Source organism: Oncorhynchus masou, chromosome 3 (assembly GCF_036934945.1).
Source record: "Oncorhynchus masou masou isolate Uvic2021 chromosome 3, UVic_Omas_1.1, whole genome shotgun sequence".
NCBI lineage: Eukaryota > Metazoa > Chordata > Actinopteri > Salmoniformes > Salmonidae > Oncorhynchus > Oncorhynchus masou.
In genome coordinates, this window is record NC_088214.1 from 18859028 (window position 1) to 18886747 (window position 27720).

The window sequence follows — 27720 nt, forward strand, 5'->3', positions numbered from 1 at the left end:
TTAGCCAGCTGGCTAATTTTCAACTGCAGTCCCTGGGAAGATTATTAAAAACAATTACAATACAGACAATCAATGAGCAGTGAGCACACACAGAGCAACATAGGACAAGCAAGACATAGCATACAGACAGAACAACATTGGCACAAAAAGCAACAAGACAAAATCCATAAAAGCAACAAAGTGTTTCCACACCTCACAAGCTACAGACAACAGACAACATGGAAAGCGGCAATACACAGCTCGGGATTATGTTCACAAATCTGATTGGCCTTTAGCCATGTCTTCATGTTTTTTTGTGACAGTGTGATAGATGGTGCAGTTACGTGTGTCTGATGGCAGTGTGTTCCAGACATGGGAAGCTCTCACAGAGAAAGCAGATTGACTAAAGGTGCCTTAAAATCAGATACCACCTGGAGCTTCTCCCCTGACACATAGACATCTGGCTCAGTAGCATCGGTTGCCCTCTTTGTGAAGAACATGCACATTGAGATGCAAACACGAGTCACTGAGCCACTTTGTAACCTGGACCATTACAGTAGTGAGTTCTTGTGCAGCTTGTTGTTTGCTCTTTGCATGCATATATATCACTGTATCATCTGCATACATTTGAAATTCAGACCCAGTATAGACAGAAGGCAGATTATTAATGTACAAGCTGAACAGGAGGGGCCCAGTTTTGACCCTTGGGGCATGATATGTTAATCATATCATGTCTCACTATACACTATTTTCCTATTTTCAGTTCATAAACCTGCAGAACCCGACAGCAGGGAACCATGCATATGAGAAGATAGAGGTGGAGTACACCCCTCTGACCCTCTCAGAAATTCTACTGGAAACGCAGCATCTCTCCTGGCAACTACATCTTTGACATAGACTGATACGTCGACAAAGTTACAAGAGCACACCATTTCATGAATTTGTATTTTTTTGGGTGATAGCCTCAAGTGTTCTGACTGAGAGGATAATAATATGGTTTAGATAGCTTTTAAATAAATATATATATATATATATATATATATATATATATATATATATATATATATATATGGTAAAGGGAGAAGAATCTGGAGTTTTAATATATGCACGCGCATCGACTGTGTGCATATATTACAGTTGGGACTATGCATTGGGGCAGGTAGGGTCCTCTTGGCATCCGCCAAACCCAGATTCATCACTCGGACTCCCAGGTGGTGAAGCGGGATTCATCACTCCAGAGAACGTGTTTCCACTGCTCCAGAGTCTTTACACCACTCCAGCTGACGCTTGGTATTGCGTATGGTGATCTTAGGCTTGTGTGCGGCTACACGGCCATGGAAAACCATTTCTTGAAGCTCCCGACAAACAGTTATTGTGCTGACGTTGCTTCCAGAGGCAGTTTGGAACTCTGTGGTGAGTGTTGCAACCGAGGACAGGCGATTTATACCGCTATGTACTTCAGCACTCAGCAGTCCCGTTGTGTGACCTACCACTTCGCAGCTGAGCTGCTACTGCTCCTAGATGTTTCCATTTCACAATAACAGCACTTACAGTTTAACTGGGCAGCTCTAGCAGAGCAGAAATTAACTGACTTGTTGGAAAGATGCCATCCTATGACTGTGCCAAGTTGAAAGTCACAGAGCTCTTCAGTAAGGCCATTCTACTGCCAATGTTTGGAGATTGCATGGCTGTGTACTACATTTTATATGCCTGTCAGCAACAGCTGAAATAGCCGTATATATAATGTATAATCACTCATAGGGAGGATAAATGCACCAGACAGCATTCCTAATTTGCAAAAATGTCCGTAGAACGTCCAACTCTGAAGTCACCCCATTGAAGTTGACATTTAAAACGTTAAAGGTAAGGGATTTAATTTTTTTATTTAACCTTTATTTAACTTGGCAAGTCAGTTAAGAACACATTCTTATTTACAATGACAATCTTATTTACAATGACGGGTTAAGATAAAGGTTATGGTTATATGGTTAGTGTAGGGGTTAAAGTCAGGGTTTAGGGTAGGGACTTCCCAAGGATCACAGATAGCCCTAACCTTTGGATAAATAGTCCATCAGAGGAACGACGGTTGTGCACATGATCCAATACATTGGACTGATACTGGTTGCTTGACAACGCGCCCGCCAATGACGGTGGTGTTGGTTTTGAGGCCAAGAAGAGGAGGACTTTAAAAAAAATCTATCTTGCCAATGTGGGCTAATATGGCATTCATGGTTATGAACTACTTAGTTAGCTAACAATAGCTCGATAGAGACGGATTTCACTTATTTAATAAAAAAATAACTATTGTAGCCTTCAGGAATTGGCAGGCAGGCTTAGCAATATAATCCCTCACTCCACGTCGGACCCAAAATCAAGTGAGTATCCACACTAAATAAACGCCGGCACCCAGCCATGGGGAGTTACAGAGAGTCCTAGCTAGTTAGCTACAAAAATATTTTGCAACGTTTCATCAAAACCTAGCTAGCTGCTAGTACTCCAGCAGCTAACTATATATACTGTAGTAGCTTTCTACCTGGCTAGCTAGGTAAACCAGCCAGGTCAACAACGCGAACGTTAATAATAGTTTACAGAGTTAACTTTTAGCTAACGTTAATCAAACTTTAGATGACGCCAACTTAATTTGCAAGCTAGTTAACGTTATCTCGCTAAGTGTTTACATGCGAGTGTGACTACGTTTTCAACTGAGCCTTCTGTTTATTGATCTCACTTGCAGCATCTCAAAAAAATGATAAGAAAATATAGTTTGGTGTGTTGATACTAACGTTAGGCAATAACTGTATACTCACAATGTCTGCTATTGTCAACACTAAAATGTTTGCTTCTTGTCAGTTGCCTGCTCTTATTGGAATCAGATTTATTTTGGGACGTAACGGCGGGAGTCTGTATTGGTTGGACTAACTAATACAGACTCTCAATGTTGTGTCCAAAATCATTGTTGTGTCCCAAAGCTAAATTCAGATGGAGGCACATTGGGTGGATGTGGCTCTATAACTCCCCTGTTTTGGTTAAGCGTGACATAGGGAAACACTAACTCCCATTTTAAGTTGAGTGCAGATAAGAGACCAATGCAGCCTGGTTAAATGGATAAGGACACCACATAGCTTCTGCCACTGTGGCTCGATTTACATTCTACTCCGGTGCTATCACATGCAGCAGCAGCGGTGTGTGGGTAAAATCACTGAGGAAGCCAAGCCAGTATAAAAACAATATTACAACCTATGTTGTGATAACTGTTTGCTTCCATTCGAATTTCACCGTGATAAACAATAAGGCATGTAAATAAGTCAGTGGTTGAATAAATTTAAGTACATATACGTTGGTTTCATCACAAAACAGGTGAGCAACATCTGTTCTGTGAAGTCCACAAAGCAAATATTATACAATGAACAAAAATATAAACACATGTAGTGTTGATCCTCATGAGCTGAAATAAAAGATCCCAGAAATGTTCCATATGCATAAAAAGCTTATTTCTCAAATAAATTGCTGAAATTTGTTTACAACCCTGTTAGTGAGAATTTCTACTTTGCCAAGATAACCCATCCACCGGACAGGTGTGGCATCATTACATGTGCAGTTTTGTCATACAACACAATGCCACAGATGTCTCAAGTTTTGAGGGAGTGTGCAATTGGCATTCTGACTGCAGGAATGCCCACCAGCGCTGTTACTAGAGAATTTAATGTTCTCTACCATAAGCTGCCTCAACGTCATTTTAAGGAATTTGGCACAGCCTCTGCTATTGGGCTCCTGAGTGGCGCAGTGGTCTAAGGCACTGCATCTCAGTGTCCCTGGTTCGAATCCAGGCTGTATCACATCCGGCCGTGACTGGGAGTCCCTTAGGGCGGAGGACAATTCGCCCCTGTGTCGGCCGGGTTTGAATGAAATTGTACTAAAAATAATAATAATTTAGTACCATTTCAACTTTAAACCTTTTAAACATGATCAAATCAAGGTTATATATGCTTAGTTTAGTACACTGAAAACAAATGTAGAGACCAAAAACTATTCAGTCCAATGTTGCTAAATATCATGTGGCTGTCCATGGTACTGTGTGTGTGTGTGTGTGTGTGCCTACTTGTAAACTAGTTGACCGCCAATGCCATCCTCTCTCATGTTGGCAAAACTGTTTATGGCTGTGTAATAGAGGTCGACCGATTAATGGAAGGGCCGATTGAAATAGACCCTAATTAAGTTTTCATAACAACCGGAAATCAGTATTTTTGGCGCCGATTTAATAAAATAAATCAATACATTTAAAAAAAAAAAATTATATATATATATATATATATCTCTTTATTTAACTAGGAAAGTCAGTGAAGAACGCATTATTTTCAATGACTGCCTAGGAACGGTGGGTTAACTGCCTTGTTCAGGGACAGAAGGACAGATTTTCACCTTGTCAGCTCGGGGCATCCAATCTTGCAACCTTACAGTAAACCGGTCCAATGGAATAATGACCTGCCTCTCTCTCATTGCACTCCACAAGGAGACTGCCTGTTACGCGAATGCAGTAAGCCAAGGTAAGTTGCTAGCTAGCATTAAACTTATCTTATAAAAAACAATCAATCATAATCACTAGTTAACTACACATGGTTGATGATCTTATCTAGCGTGTCCTGCGTTGCATATAATCTGACTGAGCATACAAGTATCTAAGTATCTGACTGAGCGGTGGTAGGCAGAAGCAGGCGCGTAAACATTCATTCAAACAACACTGCCATGCATTTTGCCAGCAGCTCTTCTTTGTGCGTCAAGCATTGTGCTGTGTATCAACTCCCGAGATGAGGCTGGTGTAACCGAAGTGAAATGGCTAGCTAGTTACCGCGCGCTAATAGTGTTTCAAACGTCACTCGCTCTGAGCCTTCTAGTAGTTGTTCCCCTTGCTCTGCATGGGTAATGCTGCTTCGATGGTGGCTGTTGTCGTTGTGTTGCTGGTTCGAGCCCAGGGAGGAGCAAGGAGAGGGACGGAAGCTATACTGTTACACTTGCAATACTAGAGTGCCTATAAGAATGTCCAATAGTCAAAGGTTAATGAAATACAAATGGTATAGAGGGAAATAGTCCTATAATTCTTATAATAACTATAACCTAAACGTCTTACCTGGGAATATTGAAGACTCATGTTAAAAGGAACCACCAGCTTTCATATGTTCTCATGTTCTGAGCAAGGAACTGAAATGTTGGCTTTCTTACATGGCACATATTGCACTTTTACTTTCTTCTCCAACACTTTGTTTTTGCATTATTTAAACCAAATTGAACATGTTTCATTATTTATGAGGCTAAATTGATTTTATTAAGTTGTATTATATTAAGTTAAAATAAGTGTTCATTCAGTATTGTTGTAATTGTCATTATTACAAGTACATTTTATAAAATTGGCAGATTAATCGGTATCAGCTTTTTTGGTCCTCCAATAATCAGTATCGGTATTGGCGTTGAATAATCATAATAGGTCGACCTCTACTCTGTAATACAGTATGCTTTAATTTTTGTAATCATAGGCTAGCTTAAATGCTGGCTAGCCTAGGATATCAACACAAGCAGACCAGAAACTAAAATTACCTTTTGCTTAGGATTTGATTGGTGTGAAGCCACAGACCAACTGTCCTCCCTTGGGGGGGGGGGGGGGGGGGGGTGCTGCTCCCGTACAACCCACAGTTGAGCTCCGCTCAATGCTGATTCTTTTATTTAAAAAATGTATCAAGGGAAGCCAAATGCTTGCTGGCATCAGTCAATCAAATTCTACAGCTACTTTGTCACTCTTTTTGTCCAGACAGCATTAGATACATGGACTACACATACTGAGACAGAGGAGTGCTGTTTCCCTCGTGCGGTTAATCTCTCTGAGATCCAGCCACTTGCTAATTGATGGAAAATTATAAACTTATTGGTCAAATATTTGTGAAAGCATGGCGTTTCCTTTGCCCAAGGCTAACAAAACAGTCCAGTCTACAATGGAATGCACACCATGTTTAAACGGAGCACAATAACTGCACCGGGGCCTATTTTTTAAAGTGTAGTTACGAGAGTGTAGAATGTGGTTCAGCTTGTTGCACCAGTAAAGTCTTAGGATCATATTATCGTCAAAGGGATCTGACAAATGGAAGGATCATACTGAGGCCCACTTGAATAATGTGTCTGTAGTTGTCTATAGTTTGAGAAAAAGGGCTTCAACAATCTTAGCCTTTTGAATTCCGTGACATTGTTAAACCTTGCACACATCACACAGGTGTGTGTGTGCCTCAAAGCCTCCCTCTGGCATACAGTCACACAAGAGCCCAGAGATGGCCACCTCGCTTCGCGTTCCTAGGAAACTATGCAGTATTTTGTTTTATTGTGTTATTTCTTACATTGTTACCCCAGGAAATCTTAAGTTTTATTAAATACAGTCGGGAGGAACTATTGGATATAAGAGCAATGTCAACTCCCCAACATTACAACCAGGAATACGACTTTCCCGAAGCAGATCCTCTGTTTGGTCCACCACTCAGGACAATGGATCGGATCCCAGCCGGTAACCCAAAACGACAGCGGGGCAGACGGCGCAGTCTTCTGGTCAGGCTCCGTAGATGGGCACATCGCTCACCGCTCCCGAGTATACTACTCGCCGATGTCCAGTCTCTTGACAACAAGGTAGATGAAATCCGAGCAAGAGTTGCCTTCCAGAGAGACATCAGAGATGGTAACTTTCTTTGTTTCACGGAAACATGGCTCACTCGGGATACATCATCGGAGTCGGTACAGCCACCTGGCTTCTTCACGCATCGCGCCGATAGAAACAAACCTCTCTAGTAAGAAGAAGGGCGGGGGTGTATGCCTTATGATTAACGAGACGATGTGTGATCATAACAACATACAGGAACTCAAGTCCTTTTGTTCACCTGACCTAGAATTCCTCACAATAAAATACAGACTGCATTATCTACCAAGAGAATTCTCTTAGATTATAATCAGTTGTGTATATCCCCCTCCAGGCAGACACATCGACGGCCCTGAAATAACTTAATTTGACTCTATGTAAACTGGAAACCACATATCCTGAGGCTGCATTTATTGTTGCTGGGGATTTTAACAAGGCTTATCTGAAAACAAGGCTCCCTAAACTGTCAGCATATCGAATGCGCAACCCGGGCTGGCGCAACCCTGGATCATTGTTATTCTAACTTCCACGACGCATATTAAGCCCCCCCCTCCTTTCGGAAAATCTGACCACAACTCTATTTTGTTGCGCCCAGCCTATAGACAAACTAAAACAGGAAGCGCTCGGGTCTGTTCAACGCTGGTCCGACCAATCAGATTCCACGCTTCAAGATTGTTTCGATCACGTGGACTGGGATATGTACCGCATACCGCCGGGCAATAACATTGATGAATACGCTGATTTGGTGAGCGAGTTTATTAGCAAGTGCATCTGTGATGTTGTACCCACAGCGTCTATTAAAACGTTCCCCAACCAGAGACTGTGTATTGATGGTAGCATTGGCACAAAAGTGAAAGCACGAACCACTGCTTTTAATCAGGGCAAGGTGACCGGAAACATGACCGAATACAAACAGTGTAGCTATTCCCTCCAAGGCAATCAAACAAGCTATGCGTCAGTATAGAGACAAAGTAGAGTCGCAATTCAACGGCTCAGACATGAGGTATGTGGCAGGGTCTACAGTTAATCAGGGTCTACAGTCAATCACGGACGACAAAAGGAAAACCAGCCCTGTCGCGGACCACGATGTCTTGCTCCCAGACAAACTAAACTTCTTTGCTCGCTTTGAGGACAATACAGTGCCACTAACACGGCCCGCTACCAAAACCTGCGGGCTCTCCTTCACTGCAGCCAACGTGAGTAAAACACTTAAGTGTTAACCCTCGCAAGGCTGCATGCCCAGACGGCATCCTCAGAGCATGCGCAGACCAGCTGGCTGGTGTGTTTACTGACATATTCAATCAATCCTTATCCCAGTCTGCTGTTCCCACATGCTTCAAGAGGGCCAGCATTGTTCTTGTTCCCAACAAAGCAAAGGTAACAGCTAAATTACTATCGCCCCGTAGCACTCACTTCCTTCTTTATGAATTGCTTTGAGAGACTAGTCAAGGACCATATCACCTCCACCCTACCTGACACCCTAGACCCACTCCAATTTGCTTACTGCCCTAATAGGTCCACAGACGACGCAATCACTCTGCCCTAACCCATCTGGACAAGAGGAATACCTATGTAAGAATGCTATTTGTCGACTACCGCTCAGCATTTAACACCATAGTACCTTCAACACGCCCTGTGAAACTGGGTCCTGGACTTCCTGACGGGCCTCCCCCAGGTGGTGAGGGTAGGTAACATCTCCACCCCGCTGATCCTCATCACTGGGGCCCCACAAGGGTGCCTTCTGAGCACTCCTGTACTCCCTGTTCACCCATGATTGCGTGGCCATGCACGCCTCCAACTCAATCATCAAGTTTGCAGATGACACTACAGTGGTAGGCTTGATTACCAACAACGATGAGACGGCCTACAGGGAGGAGGGGAGGGTCCTTGGAGTGTGGTGTCAGGAAAATAACCTCACACTCAATGTCAGCAAAACAAAGGAGCCCCCCATCCACATCGACGGGACAGTAGTGGAGAAGGTGGAAAGTTTTAAGTTCCTTGGCGTACACATCACAGACAAACTGAAATGGTCCACCCACACAGACAGCGTGGTGAAGGCGGCGCAGCAGCGCCTCTTCAACCTCAGGAGGCTGAAGAAATTCGGCTTGTCACCAAAAACACTCACAAACTTTTACAGATGCACAATCGAGAGCATCCTGTCAGGCTGTATCACCGCCTGGTACGGCAACTGCTCCGCCCACAACCGTGAGGCTCTCCAGAGGGTAGTGAGATCTGCACAACGCATCACCGGGGGCGAACTACCTGCCCTCTAAGACACTTACACCACCTGATGTCACAGGAAGGCCAAAAAGATCATCAGAGACAACAACCACCCAACCCCATGCCTGTTCACCCCACTATCATCCAGACGGTGAGGTCAGTACAGGTGCATCAAAGCAGGGACCGAGAGACTGAAAAACAGCTTCTTTCTCAAGGTCATCAGACTTAAACAGCCATCACTAACATTAAGTGGCTGCTGCCAACATCCTGACTCATCTCTAGCCACTTTAATAATGGAAAAATGTATGTAATAAATTTATCACTACCCACTTTAAACAATGCCACTTTATATAATGTTTACATACCCTACATTACTAATCTCATATGTATATACTGTACTCTATACCATCTACTGCATCTTGCCTATGCCGTTCGGCTGTTGCTCATTCATATATTTTTATGGACATATTCTTATTCATTCTTTTACATGTGTGTGATATAAGGTAGTTTTTGTGAAATTGTTAGGTTAGATTACTGCATGGTCGGAACGAGAAGCACAAGCATTTCGCTGCACTCGCATTAACATCTGCTAACCATGTGTAAGTGACAAATAAAATTTGATTTGAAGTTAACATGCAAACCCTCTTTACTCAAGCTCAAAGTATCACTCTACAGTCCAGTGTAACGGCCAAGGCCTGAAAGCCCGTCCCATGCTGGCACGTCACACAGATGACGGTTAATCCTGCATGGTGGTGAAGAATCAACCCAGATTATACTGCATTAGACGCTTATGTCATTGGCTTGCTGCTTGATGCTCTATTTCAGGATTCTGTTCCAGTGAGGGAAGCCTCCAGTTGGTCTCTCACAGATGATCTCCCTACTATCTTGACGCTGTGTTGGCATGGAAAACTGTTGGACTTCACCAACTATAGAGCCATCAATAGGTAAGTTAATTCAAATGGCGTCTCTGTTTGTTTGATTTTATGGGATGCATTTTTGTGACCTAATTTTAGAACGTTTTAAACCTCTTAGTCAGCCAGTCTGAGTCAACTCTTAATGTATCCATTGGTTGTTCTCTGCATTTCCCTACTATGTTTAGAAACCCATGAGCTCTCCGGCATAGCAAGAATGACGATGTCCCCCTCGTGGCATCATAACAACCTTCCTACAATGCACTCCTCCACCATGCCACTGTCCAAGAGTTCCTACAATGTGTTAAGTGCCTTCTGCACTGAGGACAATGTTCCCCGGTGTATCTCTTACATTAATCAGGTACTGCACCATTGAAATAGCTATTATTTCGGTTACATTTAGAATATCAATACTTTCCCAATACTCTGAAGGTCGCGTTGTGTAATGTGCTACTTGCTTGTTTATATAGCCAGGTATCACTTCCTCTTCACTACTTGATTTGAGGTTTTGTCTATCTGAAGCTTCATTTATCTCATGCACTGAATCCTCTGAGTGCTAACCTATTTGTCTGCCCTCTTTTTGGGACCTTGTACAGGAGATGGACTCTCTGGGGTTCTCCTCTGCATGTATTGAGGCCAGCTCACCAGAGGTAAGCGGGGGGCTGAACACTGTGCCAGCCCTGAACAGCATGTATGAGCTGCTCCAGATGCAGCGCCGCAGCCAACACAGCCTGCAGGAGCAGGAGACAGAGCAGCTGAAGAGATCCAGCACCCTGGAACACCTGCAGATCACCAACTCCAGACTCAAGGTCAGGCTGTCTTTCCCATACATCGTTTTCCAAACAGGGTGCATATTGTCAATAGAAAGATAGGAAAAACACTGAGATGGGGGTTTACCGCAACAACACTGACACTCATTTTACTATGTTTCCGATGTACAGTTCATTGTCCTTGGGTGAAAGGTGCTTGCTTACTGCTTATAGGAGAACTTAGTCTTAGTCAAGGTGTGCACATTCACATACACTAGACTATATAATGTTGACATTACATGTACATTTGTGTTTGTTCCCAGGATCAGCTGGAGCTCTCTAAAAGAGAGACATCAGGACTGCACGAGGCAGAGAGGCAGCTGCAACTCAAAATCAAGACTCTGCAGAACTGCCTTAAAACTGAAAAAGATGAGGTAGACTTCGTAATAAAATTGTTAATCATTACACTCTATATTTAATGATATGCTTATTTAACTGCAATCATCCATGGGAAATGTAGTTTCAGTGTGTGAGCCTGTCAAACCAGGGTCGTGATCAGTAGGGCACACCGTAGCAAAGCATTATGCAACTGTAAATTGTGTTCATGTTGGACAAGTTCAGGTAGTACTTCCCCGTTTCAAAATATTTTCTCCCTACTGAACACACCCCAGGTGCAGAAGCTCCAGAGCATCATCGCCAGCAGAGCCTCTCAGTACAGCCATGATGCCAAGAGGAAGGAGAGGGAGAGCACCAAACTCAAAGAACGCCTCAACCAGCTACTGGTGGAAAAGAGGGATAAGAAACTCGGTAGGGGTGCTGGACCATGTTCTCAAGACATAGTTTCCTCCTCCTTATTCCAAAGGTTGTTGGAAATGTGGATCTTTGCAACCAAGTATCTTAAAAATAAAAAATAAACACCCATGAAAAACGATCTGTCTTTATAAAAAGTCCCTCATTTTCTTTTTATCTCTACTAGCGATTGACGTATTGAACTACTTGGGACGGGCTGATGGGAAGAGAAGCCAATGGAAGACTGGAAAGGTCGAGGCCAGGTAGCAATACTCCTCAAACTGAACCATATCTGTTTTTAAGTGCATTCATCAACTCTTGATGCAACAAATCCTACATGGCTTTGGAGAAGCCACTTTGATGGGGGTGTGTTTATTTGCCATTATTGTAGACATGAGGGGGAGATGTACAGGTCCCTGCTGAGTGACTATGAGGTTCGTCATAGAGCCCTGATGCTGGAGAACGTTGAGCTGAAGAAGGTGCTGCAGCAGATGAAGCGGGAGATGGTGTCCATTCTGAGTCCTAGTCCTAGGAAACCATGCTCCAGCTTCAGAGACCATGTGGAAGACAGCCTAGAACTGAGTACCAGAAGTCCCCTACGTGACAGTACAGTGAGCTCCAAAAGTATTGGGACAGTGACACATTTTAAATAAGAATAGAATGTTTCTAAACTTCTACATTATTGTGGCTGTTACCATGATTACGGAATTCATCTTGAATGATTGAGAAAGTAATTATCATATCTGCAATCATGGTAACATGAATGTAGAATTGTTTAGAATCATTCTATTCTTATTTACAATAAAAGGGACTCCAAAATGATGTGTTATTTACCATTCATTTCTATTGGGCACAAAATAATATGAAACTCAACCAAAACAAACAGCAAATGCATCCAACAAGTTTGTAGTGACAATCTATATCTAATCATTGCGTGCTAGGAATTTGGGAACAAATACTAAACTTTTGACTACTAATATAAATATGTGATTTGTCCAAATTCTTTTAGTCCCCTATGATGGAATTTGTACAAAAAGTGTTGTAATTTCTAAATGGTTCACCTGATATGTATGAAAAAAAAAAATTTGAATTAAAAATGACTGCACTTGAACCTTATAGCCGTTGTATAATTTCAAATCCAAAGTGTTGGAGTACAGAGCCAAAACATTAAGATGTATCGCTGTCCCAATACTTTTGGAGCTCACTGTAGATGCAAGACCTAATACATTTTGATAATACTCTTACAAGATCTCTAAGCACTTTACATTACGTATGGGAGTGACATCTGGTTAACATTGTTCATTGTTGTGCCTTCAGGCCGGCTCAGACAGGGATAAGGAGGTTGGCGACTGCAGTAGAGAGACCCTGGACCAGTCATGTGAACACGCCCGGGAGCAGCTGACCAATAGCATCCGGCAGCAATGGAGGAGACTGAAGAGCCACATGGAGAGACTGGACAGCCAGGGTACAGACATCACATCACCCATATTACCAAAGAAGTTAACAATAAATCTGTAACTCAGTGGTTATCAATGGTTTTCTCTGGGAATTAACTGGTGTTGTATGTTAGCAGTTGATGTTACTCTTCCATTGCACAGCAAATCAGGGGGAGAAAAATGGGTTTATTCAAAGAGGACAAATCATAGATGTTATGCTGAGGCAGATTTTAATTCTCCCCTGTCCTCAGTGATTCTCTTCACAGAACAAAGTGACAGGATGTAGTTTCATAACCCAACCCTAGCCTGTGGTTGACCAATTATAATCCCTTACAATAAAACTGGGCCAATGGCCAAATAAGTATCCGGTTTCAGGCTAACTGCCTTGACAAATTCCTCACATGTCTCTGACCCATTGATCATTAATTCCCTATTACAGAAAAAACACTGTTTCCATTGATTAAACACAAAGGGCATATTTTACTTCTTGTTACAATAAGAAATAGATTTCAAACAAAGTTATAGAAAATAAGTGTTGTCTCTTATGATTCCTACCACATCCTGTATTAGGAGAGAACTCACAAAATAAATAATTGTCTGCAAGACAATAATATTAAATCGTCCTATTGTCAAGGTAATCATTCAAGTCCTTAAAGTGACCAGCCGGTATCAACTATTAACTGTAACCCATGATAAGGATGTGGTTTCTTACAGCGCTTACACGTCTGCTTTTACGACCCTCACCTGTAATTGTTGACTTTCTTCTTTTATCTGTTCAAAAAGAGCCCTCAAACTATCTGTATCTCTCCAACGTCCGATCACGCTTATCAAGACATTTCTCATCCCGCTTCCTTACTTTGGCTAATACAGTTAGACCATCTTGTTTTTGTCAACGAGTTAGACGTTCTGTATTTTCCCCAAGCTTTTTGTATATCAGACAGATTCCATCTTTGTCAACAATGACAGAATGTCTTTATTGCTTGCCTACACTTCTCCACTTTGAAATGGTTCTTCATATCACTAGACCGTGACATTAATGTCTTTTTCATGCTCACATCCGGAGGAGCTGTTCTGCGCTTCTCCAGTGGTTCTCGAACTTAAAAATGGCATTACATTAACTTCAAAAGATGTATAATATATATCTCTGGTTGTATACAGTTGAAGTCGGAAGTTTACATACACTTAGGTTGAAGTCATTAACTAGTTTTTCAACCACTCCACAAATGTCTTGATAACCAACTATAGTTTTGGCAAGTTGGTTAGAACATCTACTTTGTGCATGACACAAGTCATTTTTCCAACTATTGTTTAGACAGATTATTTCACTGTATCACAATTCTAGTGGCTTAGAAGTTTACATACACTAAATTGCCTTTAAACAGCTTGCAAAATTCCAGAAAACGATGCCATGGCTTTAGATGCTTCTGATAGACTAATTGACATAATTTGAGTCAATTGGAGGTGTACCTGTAGATGTATTTCAAGGCCTACCTTCAAACTCAGTGCCTCTTTGCTTGACAGCTTGGGAAAATCAAAAGAAATCAGCCAAGACCTCAAAAACATTGTGGATTGCCACAAGTCTGGGTCATCCTTAGGAGCAATTTCCAAATGCCTGAAGGTACCACATTCATCTGTATAAACACCATGGGATCACGCAGCTGTCATACCGTTCAGGAAGGAGACGCGTTCTGTCTCCTAGAGATGAACGTACTTTGGTGGGAAATGTGCAAATCAATCCCAGAACAACAGCAAAGGACCTTGTGAAGATGATGGAGGAAACGGGTAGAAAAATATCTATATCCACAGTTAAACGAGTCCTATATCGACATAACCTGAAAGGCCTCTCAGCAAGGAAGAAGCCACTGCTCCAAAACCACCATTAAAAAAGCCACACTACGGTTTTCAACTGCACATGGGGACAAAGATCATACTTTTTGGAGAAATGTCCTCTGGTCTGATGAAACAAAAATAGAACTGTTTGGCCATAATGACCATTGTTATGTTTGGAGAAAAAAGGGGGATGCTTGCAAGCCGAAGAACACCATCCCAACCGTGAAGCACGGGTGGCAGCAACATGTTATGGGGTGCTTTGCTGCAGGAGGGACTGGTGCACTTCACAAAATAGATGGCATCATGAGGTAGGAAAATTATGTGGATATATTGAAGCAACATCAAGACATCAGTCAGGAAGTTAAAGCTTGGTCGCAAATGGGTCTTCCAAATGGACAATGACCTCAAGCATACTTCCAGAGTTGTGGCGAAATGGCTTAAGGACAACAAAGCCAAGGTAATGGAGTGGCCATCACAAGCCCTGACCTCAATGCTATAGAAAATCTGTGGGCAGAACTTGATGTGTGTGAGCAAGGAGGCCTACAAACCTGTCTCAGTTACACAAGCTCTGTCAGGAGGAATGGGCCAAAAATCACCCAAATTATTGTGGGAAGCTTATGGAAAGCTTCCCAAAATATTTGACTCAAGTTAAACAATTTAAAGGCAAGGCAACCAAATACTAATTGTATGTATACTTCTGACCCACTGGAAATGTGTTGAAATAAATAAAAGCTTAAATAAATCATTCTCTCTAATATTATTCTGACATTTCATATTCTTTAAAATTAAGTGGTGATCATAACTTACCAAAGATAGGACATTTTTACTAGGATTAAATGTCAGGAATTGTGAAACTGATTTTAAATGTATTTGGCTAAGGTGTATGTAAACTTCCGACTTCAACTGTATTTATTTAACCCTTCGGACTCAAACTTCCTTCTCAAACACATTGTTTCTGTAGGGCCTGGTTACCCATAACTTGTTTACTTCAAAACATTGAAGTCTTTTATATTACCCACACGTGTAAAAAAATTGCTACTCAACTAGCACCTCACTTCTATGCAAAAAGGTTTCACAAAAGGACTCACATTTTTTTAATAGAGGACTTGACTCCCTATAATACAGATTTAACAAACCTAGAGCAAAGGACCCAAACCTTGTACATCACAGATGCGTATCACTCATTGCATGCACTAATTTTAACCTGATTTGGTTCTTTTAAATTATATCGGTCTAGACTCACCCGACAATGTTAGCAGTCAATCAGGAGATTAAGAGTTGAATCCCGTGGGTTGTGCTCAGCCCTCTCTTTCCCTGTATAAACACACAGTTGAGTTTTTCCATGTTCAAGACCAATTCATCAGCGTCAAGGCACCAAATGTTAGCAGTTGATGTTACTCTTCAATAACAGACCCCAAAGCAAATCCGGGGGGGGGAGAAATTGGTTTATTCAAAGAGGATAAATCAAATCTGTCCTCAGTGATTCTCTACACAGAACAAAGGGACCGGATGTAGTTTTATAACCCTAGCCTGTGGTTGACCAATTAGAAGTCCTTGCAATAAAACTGGGCCAATGGCCAAATAACAAGTATCCTGTTTCAGGCTCACTGCCTTGACAAATTCCTCACGTGTCTCTGACCCATTGATCATTAATTCCCTATTACAGGAAAAACTACTGTTTCCATTGATTGTTAGTACTCTTGACCTTTAGTCCTCTGCATTGTGCATTTATCTTCAAAATATTCTTACATGTAGGTACTGTACATGACAATCAATTTAAAATCACTACCAGTACTGTTGCATTTGAAACTATTCTGCTGCCAAAACATTCTATATTTCTTCACCGTTGATCAGAATGTGTTGTGTCATCAGCCTCCCTGGTGCAGCAGAGCCAGCAGCGTGCTGGTAAAGAGCTGGTCACCAGACAGATCCATGAGAAGGAGATGGAGAGGATGAGACTGGAGGTCCAGCAGTGTAAAGATTTCATCCAGACACAGCAGCAGCTCCTACATGTTAGTAAGACCCACATCACAACCCAAGGCTCTCTTTTCAGACCGAGCTACAAATATCTATAGTACATCTGGTTTTATTGCCTTGAATTTGAGCCTTACTAATCTTGTTCCCAGACACTTATGACCAAATGCGTGAAGGGTCTGGTGGACCAACGCGTTGAACTTGGCCTTCGTTAGAGAATACAGAAAGGGCGGGAGAACGTCCTGGTGCATATGCATTGGCTTAATCTACCAACCAATCACCTCCCACAACACCTTCCCCCTAACCCTCCCCTGTACGCTAGCACACCACAAGCACAGAGCCATACCTTGCAGTTGTGTCATTCGCTAAAATTAAATTGACACTTTAGTCAGTAAGGTCACTCCCACTAAGGCCAACTTTGAACCATTGATGTACCAGGGGTGTAATCATTAGTTCTAACATTTTTGCAACTAAAATCAAATTTCAATCAAATTTATTTATAAAGCCCTTATCAGCTGATGTCACAAAGTGCTGTACAGAAACCCAGCCTAAAACCCCAAACAGCGAGCAATGCAGGTGTAGATGCACGGTGGCTAGGAAAAAGGCCAGAACCTAGGAAGAAACCTAGAGAGGAACCAGGCTGAGGGGTGGCCAGTTCTCTTTTGGCTGTTTTCTCTTTTGATTATAACAGAACATGGCCAAGATGTTCAAATGTTCATAGATGACCAGCAGGGTCAAATAATAATAATCACAGTGGTTGTCGAGGGTGCAATAGGTCAGCACCTCAGGAGTAAATGTCAGTTGGCTTTTCATTGCCGATTTTATATTTTTGTATCTCTCCTTCTACTGCTCCTGCTGTCTCTACAGAGTTTAAAATAGCAGGTCTGGGAAAGGTAGCACGTCCGGTGAACAGGTCAGGGTTCCATAGCCGGCAGAGCATTTGAAACTGAAGCAACAGCATGACCAGGTGGACTGGGGACAGCAAGGAGTCATCAGGCTAGATAGTCCTGAGGCATGGTCCTCGGGCTCAGGTCCTCAGAGTGTAAATTAGAGAGAGCATACTTAAATTAACACAGGACACTGGATAAGACAGGAGAAATACTCCAGATATAAGACTGACCCTCGCCCCCGACACAAACTATTGCAGCCTAAATACTGAAGACTGGAGGGGTCGGGAGACACTGGCCCTGTCCGAAGATACCCCCGGACAGGGCCAAACAGGCAGGATATTACCCCACCCACTTTGCCAAAGCACAGCCCCCACACCACTAGAGGGATATCTTCAACCACCAACTTACCATCCTGAGACAAGGCCGAGTATAGCCCACAAAGATCTCCCCCATGGTTCAACCCAAGGGTGGGCGCCAACCCGGACAGGAAGATCACGTCAGTGACTCAACCCACTCAAGTGATGCACCCCTCCTAGGGATGGCATGGAAGAGCACCAGTAAGCTAGTGACTCAGCCCCTGTAATAGGGTTTGAGGCAGAGAATTCCAGTGGAGAGAGGGGAACTGGCCAGGCAGAGACAGCAAAGGTGGTTCGTTGCTCCAGTGCCCTTTCACCGTTCACCGTTCACCTTCACACTCCTGGGCCAGACTACACTCAACCTACTGAAGAGATGAGTCTTCAATAAAGACTTAAAGGTTGAGACAGGGTCTGCGTCTCACATGGTTAGGCAGACCATTCCATGAAAATGGAGCTCTATAGGAGAAAGCCCTGCCTCCAGCCTTTTGCTTAGAAATTTTGGGGACAATGAGGCCTGCGTCTTGTGACCGTAGCGTACGTGTAGGTATGTACTGCAGGACCAAATCTGAAAGATAGGTAATGCTTTGTAGGTTAGCAGTAAAACCGTAATCAGCAATGCCTTGACAGGAAGCCAGTGTAAGGAGGCTAGCACTGGAGTAATATGATCAAATTTTGGGGTTCTAGTCAAGAGTTCTAAACATGGCTGCTAGAATAACTGAAGTTTATTTAATGCTTTATCCGGGTAGCCGGAAAGTAGAGCATTGCAGTAGTCTAACCTAGAAATGACCAAAGCATGAATACATTTTTCTGCATCATTTTTGGACAAAGTTTCTGATTGTTGCAATGTTACATCGATTGAAAAAGCTATCCTTGAAACAGTCTTGATATGTTCGTCAAAAGAGCGATCAAGGTCCAGAGTAACGCCAAGGTCCTTCAGTTTTATTTGAGATGACTGTACAACCATCAAGATTAATTGTCAGTCAACAAGAAGATCTCATTGTTTCTTGGGACCTAGAACTAGCATCTCTGTTTTGTCAGAGTTTAAAAGTAGAACATTTGCCTGCAATCCACTTATGTCTGAAACACAGGCTTACAGGTAGGGCAATTTTGGGGCTTCACTAAATGAGTTAGTATTGGACAAATTCAGGTAGGTCCCTCCATTTCATTAGCTTCTGTTTAGGAAAGGTTTTGCAACAGAGTTGGTGTAATGAATACGCCCCAGACGTATGTGCTGTGTGCAATGCCCTGGGGATGAGGTTAGTCTAATAGACACTTACAGGAGTTATTCAGTCAAATGTTATGTCTGTTTCCTCTTCCTTGTGTTTGTCCGTGTGTGAGCAGCAGCAGTTAAACTCTCCCTGCTATGATGATGAGACTGCTGCTCTTCTGAATGACTGCTACACTCTGGAGGAGAAGGAGCGTCTCAAAGAGGAGTGGAGGCTCTTTGACGAGCAAAGGAAGAACTTTGAGAGGGAGAGGGAGAACTTCACTGAAGCTGCCATTCGCCTCGGATATGAGGTATCCATTTTTGTTTTTGGAAAGTTCTCGAGATGGAAGAATTATATTTGGCCAAGATGTGTCACTTAAAGGCCCAGTACAGTCAAATTCATTTTTCCTGTGTTGTATGTATATCCATACTAAACTCAGCATAAAAAGAAACATTCCTTTTTCAGGACCCTGTCTTTTCAAAGATAATTAGTAAACATCCAAATAACTTCACAGCTCTTCATTGTAAAGGGTTTATACACTGCTTGTTCAATGAACCATAAACAATTAAAGAGTGTGCACCTGTGGAATGGTCGTTAAGACACTAACAGCTTACAGACGGTAGGCAATTAAGGTCACAGTTATGAAAACTTTGGACACTAAAGAGGCCTTTCTACTGACTCTGGAAAAACACCAAAAGAAACATGCTCAGGGTCCCTACTCATCTGTGTCAACATGCCTCATCTGTGTCAACTGTGCCATCTGCAGTTCTCCTGCTCATCTGTGTCAACGTGCCAAGGAGGCATGAGAACTGCAGATGTGGCCAGGGAAATAAATTGGAATGTCCGTACTGTGAGACGCCTAAGACAGCGCTACAAGGAGACAGGATGGACAGCTGATCGTCCTCGCAGTGGCAGACCACGTAACACCTGCACAGGATTTGGTACATCCGAACAGGACACCTGCGGGACAGTTACAGGATGGCAACAACAACTGCCCGAGTTACACCAGGAATGCACAATCCCTCCATCAGTGCCTAGACTGTTCACAATAGACTAAGAGAGGCTGGACTGAGGGCTTGTAGGCCTATTGTAAGGCAGGTCCTCACCAGATATCACCGGCAACAACGCCGCCTATGGGCACAAACCCAACGTCGCTGGACCAGACAGGACTGGCAAAATGTGCCCTTCACTGAAGTCGCGGTTTTGTCTCACCAGGGGTGATGGTCGGATTTGCGTTTATCGTCGAAGGAATGAACATTACACCAAGGCCTGTACTCTGGAGAGGGATCAATTTGAAGGTGGAGGATCCGTCATGGTCTGGGGCGGTGTGTCACAGCATCATCGGACTGAGCTTGTCGTTGCAGGCAACCTCAATGCTGTGCATTACAGGGAAGACATCCTCCTCCCTCATGTGGTACCCTTCCTGCTGGCTCATCCTGACATAACCCTCCAGCATGACAATGCCACCAGCCCTACTGCTCGTTCTGTGCGCGACTTCCTGCAAGACAGGAATGTCAGTGTTCTGACATTTCCAGCGACGAGCCCGGATCTCAATCCCTCAATCCCAATTGGTCCAGCATCGTCCGGGTTAGGGAGGGGTTGGCCAGCAGGGATATCCTTGTTTCATTGTGCACTAGCGACTCCTGTGGCGGGCTGGGCGCAGTACACGCTGACCAGGTCGCCAGGTGTACGGTGTTTCCTCCGACACTGGTGTGGCTAGCTTCCGGGTTGGATGTGCGTTGTGTCAAGAACCAATTGGATACCACAAAATTGGGGAGAAAAAAGGGGTTAAAAAAAAGAACTGGTAAATCTGGTGCAGTCCATGAGGAGATGCACTGCAGTACTTAATGCAGCTGGTGGCCACACCAGATACTGACTGTTACTTTTGATTTTGACCCCCCCCTGTTCTGGGGCACATTATTCCATTTCTGTTAGTCACATATCTGTGGAACTTGTTCAGTTTGTCTCATGAATCTTGTTATGTTCATACAAATGTTTACACATGTTAAATTTGCTGAAAATAAACGCAGTTGACCATGAGAGGAGGTTTCTTTTATGCTGAGTTGATGAGGTTGAAATCAGGGCTGTGGCGGTCAATACATGTTGTCCGCTGGTGATTGTCAAGCAAATAACTGACTGTTAACCTCTCTGGGATACGCTAGTGTCCCACCTGGCCAAAAGCCAGTGAAAATGCAGAGCGCCAAATTCAAATAAATTACTATAAAAATCGAACTTTCATGAAATCACAAACCAAATTAAAGCTGCACTTGTTGTGAATCCAGCCAACATATCAGATTTCAAAGACTTTTCGGCGAAAGCAAACGATGCTATTATCTGAGGATAGCACCTCCGTAAACAAAGAGAAAGCATATTTCAACCCTGCAGGCTCGACACAAATCGCTGAAATAAGAATATAAATCATGCCTTTTGCCAAGCTTCTTTTGTTGGCCCTCCAATATGTCCCATAAACATCACAAGTGGTCCTTTTTGTTTGTTTAATTCTAATATATATATCTATCTATCTATATCCAAAATGTCAATTTATTTGGCTAGTTTGATCCAGAAAAACACTGGTTCCAACTTGCGCAATGTGACTACAAAATATCTCAAAAGTTACCTGTAAACTTTGCCAAGACATTTCAAACTACTATTGTAATACAACTTTAGGTATTTTTTAAAGTAAATAATCAATAAAATTGATGACTAGATGATCTATGTTAAATACAGGAAGAAAGCAAACTAACGCTACATTTCTGGTCACGCACCTCTATCTAACATTTACACTTGAAGTGACCCTTGTTTTGAACAGGGCTGCTTCATTACACAAAGGAAAAACCTCAACCAATTTCTAAAGACTGGTGACATCCAGTGGAAGCGGTAGGAAGTGCAAGAAGGTACCTTTAGAAATCTGGGTTCCCAATGAAAAACAATTGAAAAGAGTGACCTAAAAATAAAAATCTGAATGGTTTGTCCTCTGGGTTTCGCCTGCTACATAAGTTCTGTTATGCTCGCAGACAAGATTCAAACAATTTTAGAAACTTCAGTGTTTTCTATCCAAATCTACTAATAATATGCATATTTTCTGGGGATGAGTAGCAGGCAGTTGAATTTGGGCATGCATTTCATCCGGATGTGAAAATATTTCCCCGTCACCAAGAAGTTACCAAACACATTTAGCATCTCCTGGCTTCCACACATAGCTTACAAGCCACTTATGCAGACCTTTGGAACAGTTAACATTTTTAAAGTCTAATAAATCCATGTAATATAACCTACACCATCACAATAAAGTACTTTATTTTAGACAAGTCTAAAGAAGCATGATATGAAGAAAATGTCTGTTTCAGAAGAACAGAATAGCATTGTCCTGATCTGGCTATGCCAAATGGCTGTGGGCTTCACTAGTTAATTTAGCGACAAGATTTGCTTAGAATTCCTTGGCATTATAGTATGAAGAATACAATTGAACATGGCTGAATAAAATATAAATAATATTTTCTCAATGACTTGAGGGAGTGCACACATGCAGCTATTGTGTTGAGTGGTTAACCAAAGACATAGGTACTCCTATATGCTGAATTGAGTTAATGTAACTTTAGTAGTTCTACAAACGTTGGGCTATATATCTTAATTTTTAATACATTGTAAGGTTGCATGATGTGACTCTAATGAGGATTTGAAAAAAAAAAGTAGCTTGAAAGGCATAAGCTCTGATTTTCATTCACGCTCTCATTCACATTTTGACAAGCACTTGATAATGTATCGAATTCCCCAGCGGCATCCCATTTGTGTGGCCGTAATGTAAAGAGAAGCAATGTGCTTAATATTAAGAAAGTTGAGAAATAATTATAGTAGGCCTAGCCTATAGAAGCTGTTGTGATTCATTTGGTTTTCTCACAATTGCATAGCCTATAGAAATGTTACGCAACAGGAGCTCATGGGCTCAAGTGTTTTGATTAGATTTTCGATAACATTTGCATTGACGTCAGAGTGATAAGAGGGACAATGGAGTGCTGAGTACCAGGCAAATGGCAAGTTTGGTAGGTTACTAATGACCATCTGCAGCATCGGAGCTTGGAAAAGCCTAATTACCGTGACAAAATGGTCAAGTGGAATTGAACTGCCATCATGACTCGTGACCGCTGGTGTGGCAGTAATACGGCCACTTAACAGCCCTAGTTGGAATAATACTGTAAAATTGTGATGCCCTTTTAGTGTAAGAGCTGTTTGAAAAGACCACCTGAAATTTCAGCCTGTTTTGGTAGGATGGTGTAATCACCAGGTAATAAATTACTTAATAAACCAAATAAAAGTTTCATAACTCTGCCAATAACAGCTAGTTTTCAGTTTTCCACTCCTTACTCAGACCACACAGACAGTCCTAGCAAAAATCTTGCTTGAGAAATTGTTCTTTTTGACCATTTTTAATAATTGAGTGAACATTTTTTAAAGTCTGCATTGGAACTTTAACTGCATCTTAGCCCTGTTTTTGTCAATTTTGTTTTCACAGAAAAAGGCTTTCGAGGAAGACCGTGCCTCGTGGCTCAAGAATCAGTTCTTGAACATGACTCCATTTGTGGACCGAAAAAGACATTCTGCATCAGAAACTCAACATGCCTTATCAACTAGTACGTCGTATATTTATGCTGCAGTATTTAAAAATAATCATTTTAAAAAGTACATTAATATTCTAATGTGTGGTTTGTTTTATGCATGGTTGGTCATAATTGTGTTTTCCTTTCTAGGTAGTGAGCCCGATATGAGGATCCCCTCCACTCCAGCCAGGCTGACCAAATCCCGGACGTACGCTGCGTTCTCCACTCCTAAAGCTGTCGCTGGCATGCCCTCCACAGCTGATCTCTACCACACACTACGCCTCATACCAGACAGCAGCAGGTGCTCCATCCCAGCTTGCTATTGTCATAGGCAGTCATTTGAAGTTTTTGACACGTGTTTCAAGTTTTATTAGTTGTATGTATGGGATACGCATGGTATACATCGTCCAATAAAATTATTACTAGCAAGTACCTTCTCGACAATGCAACAACAATAAATAAGAAAACAAACATATAGTAAATGGCTCAGTACAACAGAATAAACTGTGATAAATCACATGAAATTTAAATCAGTGTCTTAAACCAGTGCTGGGAAGTAAATCAATTGAATATTGATCATCACAAATCAGATTTTTTTTGGTTGCAGGTGTAATTGCGGGTGTAGCGAAATGCTTGTGTCCCTAGTTCCAATAATGCAGTACTATCTAACAATACACACATCTAAAGTAAAAAATGGAATTAAGAAATATAGAAATATTAGTACCAGCAACTCTGTAGTGAGGGTTGCAACCGACGACAGACCGCGCTTCAGCACTCGGTAGTCCTGTTCTGTGAGGTTGTGTGGCCTACTACTTTGCGGCTGAGCCATTGTTGGTCCTAGACATTTCCACTTCACAGTAACAGCACTTAATTGACCGGGAAGCTCTAGCAGGGCAGAAATTGACCAGCTGACTTGTTGGAAAGGTGGCATCCAATGACTATGCCACGTTAAGTCGCTGAGCTCTTCAGTAAGGCCATTTTACTGCCAATGTTTGTCTATGGAGATTGCATGACTGTGGTAAAACCAGTATATAAACATTATTAAAGTGACCAGCGTTCCATGTTTATGTACAGATGGCAGCAGCCTCTAAGGTGCAGGGATGAGTAACCAGGTGGTAGCTGGCTAGACGGTGACTAAGGGCAGGGTACTTGGTGGAGGCCGGCTAGTGATGGCTATTTAGCTTTGATGAACCTGTACTGACCTCGCCTTCTAGATGATAGCGGGGTGAACAGGCCATGCTCAGGTGACTGAGGTCCTTGATGATCTTTTTGGCCTTCCTGTAACACTGGGTGCTGTAGATGTCCTGAAAGGCAGGCAGTGTGCTCTCGGTGATGCGTTGGGCTGACCGCAGGCTCGTTGGGCTGGTTGCAGTAATGCAGCCCAACGGGATGCTCTCAATGGTGCATTTGTATAACTGTGTGCGGGTCTTGGGGGCAAAGCCAAATGTCTTCAGTCTCCTAAGGTTGAAGAGGCGCTATTGTGCCTTCACCGCGCTGTGTGAGTGGACAATTTCAGATTGTCAGTTATTTGTACTCCGAAGAACTTGAAGCTTTTCACCTTCTCCGCTGTAAGGCTCTCTTTCTGTGTGGTTTGTGATCAACCCTTGTATGTGCTTTATTCCTCAGCTCTTCCAGAGGCAGTTCAAAACGAGGGAGCTGGCAGGAGTCCAACACCATCCATAGTAGAGAAGATTCTCGGGTCAGGTCCAGGGACAGATATGGAGGTGGAGACTGCTGCAGTATCTTCTCGCTAGGGTTAGAGGAAAACAGCCTCACCTGAAGACACTCCAGTGACATTTATATTACTGTGGACTCAACAGACCACTCCAATGGCAGTCCATGGCCGTGTTCATTAGGCACCAAACAGAATAAAATGTAATGTAACAGAAGGGCTTCCTGGATTTGTCCAATATGTCACACTCATTTTTGTTTTCTGTTGTGTGCCCTAATGAACATGACCCATGTTTCAACACCACCACTGTCTCAGGACGAACAGTGGTACATCGTTGTTCACCAAAACTCGATTGAATCAGAACTTTAATGAACATGTAGATTTGTTTTTTTTTTTCTTTATTTTAGATTTTTACTGAGTAAAGCATCTCCAAGTCTAAGTGTGAAGTGGCAGCCAAACCTTGATTTGGGTAAATCAGGGTTCTGCTAATACCAATTCGGTGCCTTTTTTAGATAAGTTACTTGGTCAACAAATTTGTCACAATTTTAACATTCTATCATAAATGGCACATGTTCAACTTTTTTTTAACACGTTTTCCCATCAAGAGGTGTTGAATCTACAAATGATTATAGTAAATGCTTATTAAGTTCCCAATATAGTAACAGGGTTGATGATGTCATCCTATATCAGCCATTAATGTCCTTGTGACAGGGGGAATGGAAGTTTGTGGTGTGCAACAGGGAGTGGCAATTGAATGCAAGCTTCACCATTTTTTTTTTTTTTTTTAAATTTTTCTAGCCTTTATCTATGGGTAGCAGGGTTGACTTGTTATGCTCGACCTGCTCAGTTTCACTACAAAACACCAGAAAATGGCCAAAAAGAATAGAACCAGCTCACCTGCTTTTACAGTATGATTTTACTATTAGATGTTCAATGTTTCCTTAGAATAAAAAAGGATTCGTTTCATTAAAACAAGAGCTCAGTTCATGTAACAGGGTTGACCTTAAAATGAGGGATAGACAAATGAATCACTAATCCATGAAATAAATAATCTTCAGAAATGGCTGTCAAAGCAACAATAATTGGGGCTTTACAATGATTGTGAAATGTTGGTTAAAATGTTCCTAGAAGTCACTGAGGGTGCATGGAGGGACATATCAAAATGCTGAATTTTGGCACTTTAGCAGGTCTTTACTCATTAAAAATAGGAATTATTTTATTCTCCATGAAAGAGAACTTCATTTAATATAACAGACTTCTAAAATACAATATTGGTGCACAATTTCTACTTAAACAGAAATTCTGCTCAAACGATATTTCTGTATTTTATTTTGTCATTAGTCGCATGTTTTATATGGGCCCCAAAATGTTTTGCATGTCAGCAGTCAAGTTTTCAAGATATTGGACTTTCAAGAGATGCAAAAGGCACTGTTTTTGTGGAACGAACCAGATATTTTCCGAAAATGTGCGAAAAGCTATCAATAGGCTACTGCCTAGTCCTGAATGTTTACACATCGTTTTCACTCCAAATCATTAATATTATTTTAATTAACTTTATTCTAAATGTTTAATGTTAAGTGATATGCTGCTCTGAAACTGCAATAAATGTATTTATTTTTAACTGACATCTCTACTACATCTTGTGCTTGGTGTTTAGCACCCCTTAGCGGTTCATGATGGGAGTCATGAAGATGGCCCCATACTGTATGGCTGCAGTCTTGTGATTCTTTTTTTGCACTAAATGTATCCGTTATCACTTATGATTGATAACTTTTGAACATCACATGGTCAGTTACTAACCTCAATTCTGGCTTCAACTTTGACTCATCTGCTCTGGGCTCTGTAATTCTGACCACATTTTCGGGCTACACGAGGAATGGTCGGCGAAAGAGGCAGGAGAGAGAGCCCTGGCGAGATTAAGGGAAAACTGGCCACCTCTTCCCTCCAATCTTTTGGCCAATAGATAATCTTGATAATAAATTGGATGACCTCAATTTTGCGAATTTGCTTTCAATGGGACTGGTAACTACAATAGTCTCTGCTTTTCTGAAACATGGCTTTCGGACAGATGCCTCGCATGGTTATCCAACTCAATGGATTCGCCATTCACTGAGCGGACAGGGCATTGGATTCAGGGAGATCGAAGAGGGGTATGCCTCTTCATCAACAGCAAATGGTTTGCTGTCTACAGCGCAGTGGAATGAATACCTGATGGTCAAATTCTGACTTTTCTACCTCATGAGCTTTTAGCTGTTATCGTGACTGCTGTATACACTGAGTTAACCAAACATTAGGAACACTTTCCTAGTCTGTCTCGAGGCTTAAAAATCATTTTTTAACCTACCCTTCATCACTGATTTTTAAGTGGATTTAACAAGTTACATCAATAAGGGATCATAGCTTTCACCTGGTCACTCTCATGGAAAGAGCAGGTGTTAATGTTT

General features: G+C 42.1%; 1 protein-coding gene across 6 annotated transcripts; it reads left to right on the top strand.

The window, feature by feature from the left end:
- Positions 1 to 1715: 1715 nt before the first annotated feature.
- LOC135512121 (afadin- and alpha-actinin-binding protein-like) lies at positions 1716 to 26901 on the top strand. 6 transcript variants are annotated; one of them, XM_064933835.1, is made up of 14 exons: positions 1716 to 1842; positions 9692 to 9810; positions 9966 to 10138; positions 10374 to 10586; positions 10850 to 10960; positions 11198 to 11333; positions 11503 to 11578; positions 11707 to 11926; positions 12633 to 12780; positions 16436 to 16593; positions 19143 to 19319; positions 23520 to 23637; positions 23755 to 23905; positions 25231 to 26901. In XM_064933835.1, exons 2-14 carry the CDS (start codon positions 9768 to 9770, stop codon positions 25382 to 25384), a joined length of 1878 nt encoding a protein of 625 aa, XP_064789907.1. In that variant the 5' UTR covers positions 1716 to 1842; positions 9692 to 9767; the 3' UTR covers positions 25385 to 26901. The 6 variants fall into 6 exon arrangements, with proteins under 6 accessions (XP_064789907.1, XP_064789891.1, XP_064789899.1 ...); XM_064933819.1 differs by lacking the exon at positions 1716 to 1842 and adding an exon at positions 2100 to 2354; XM_064933827.1 differs by lacking the exon at positions 1716 to 1842 and adding an exon at positions 5657 to 9022.
- Positions 26902 to 27720: the final 819 nt, after the last annotated feature.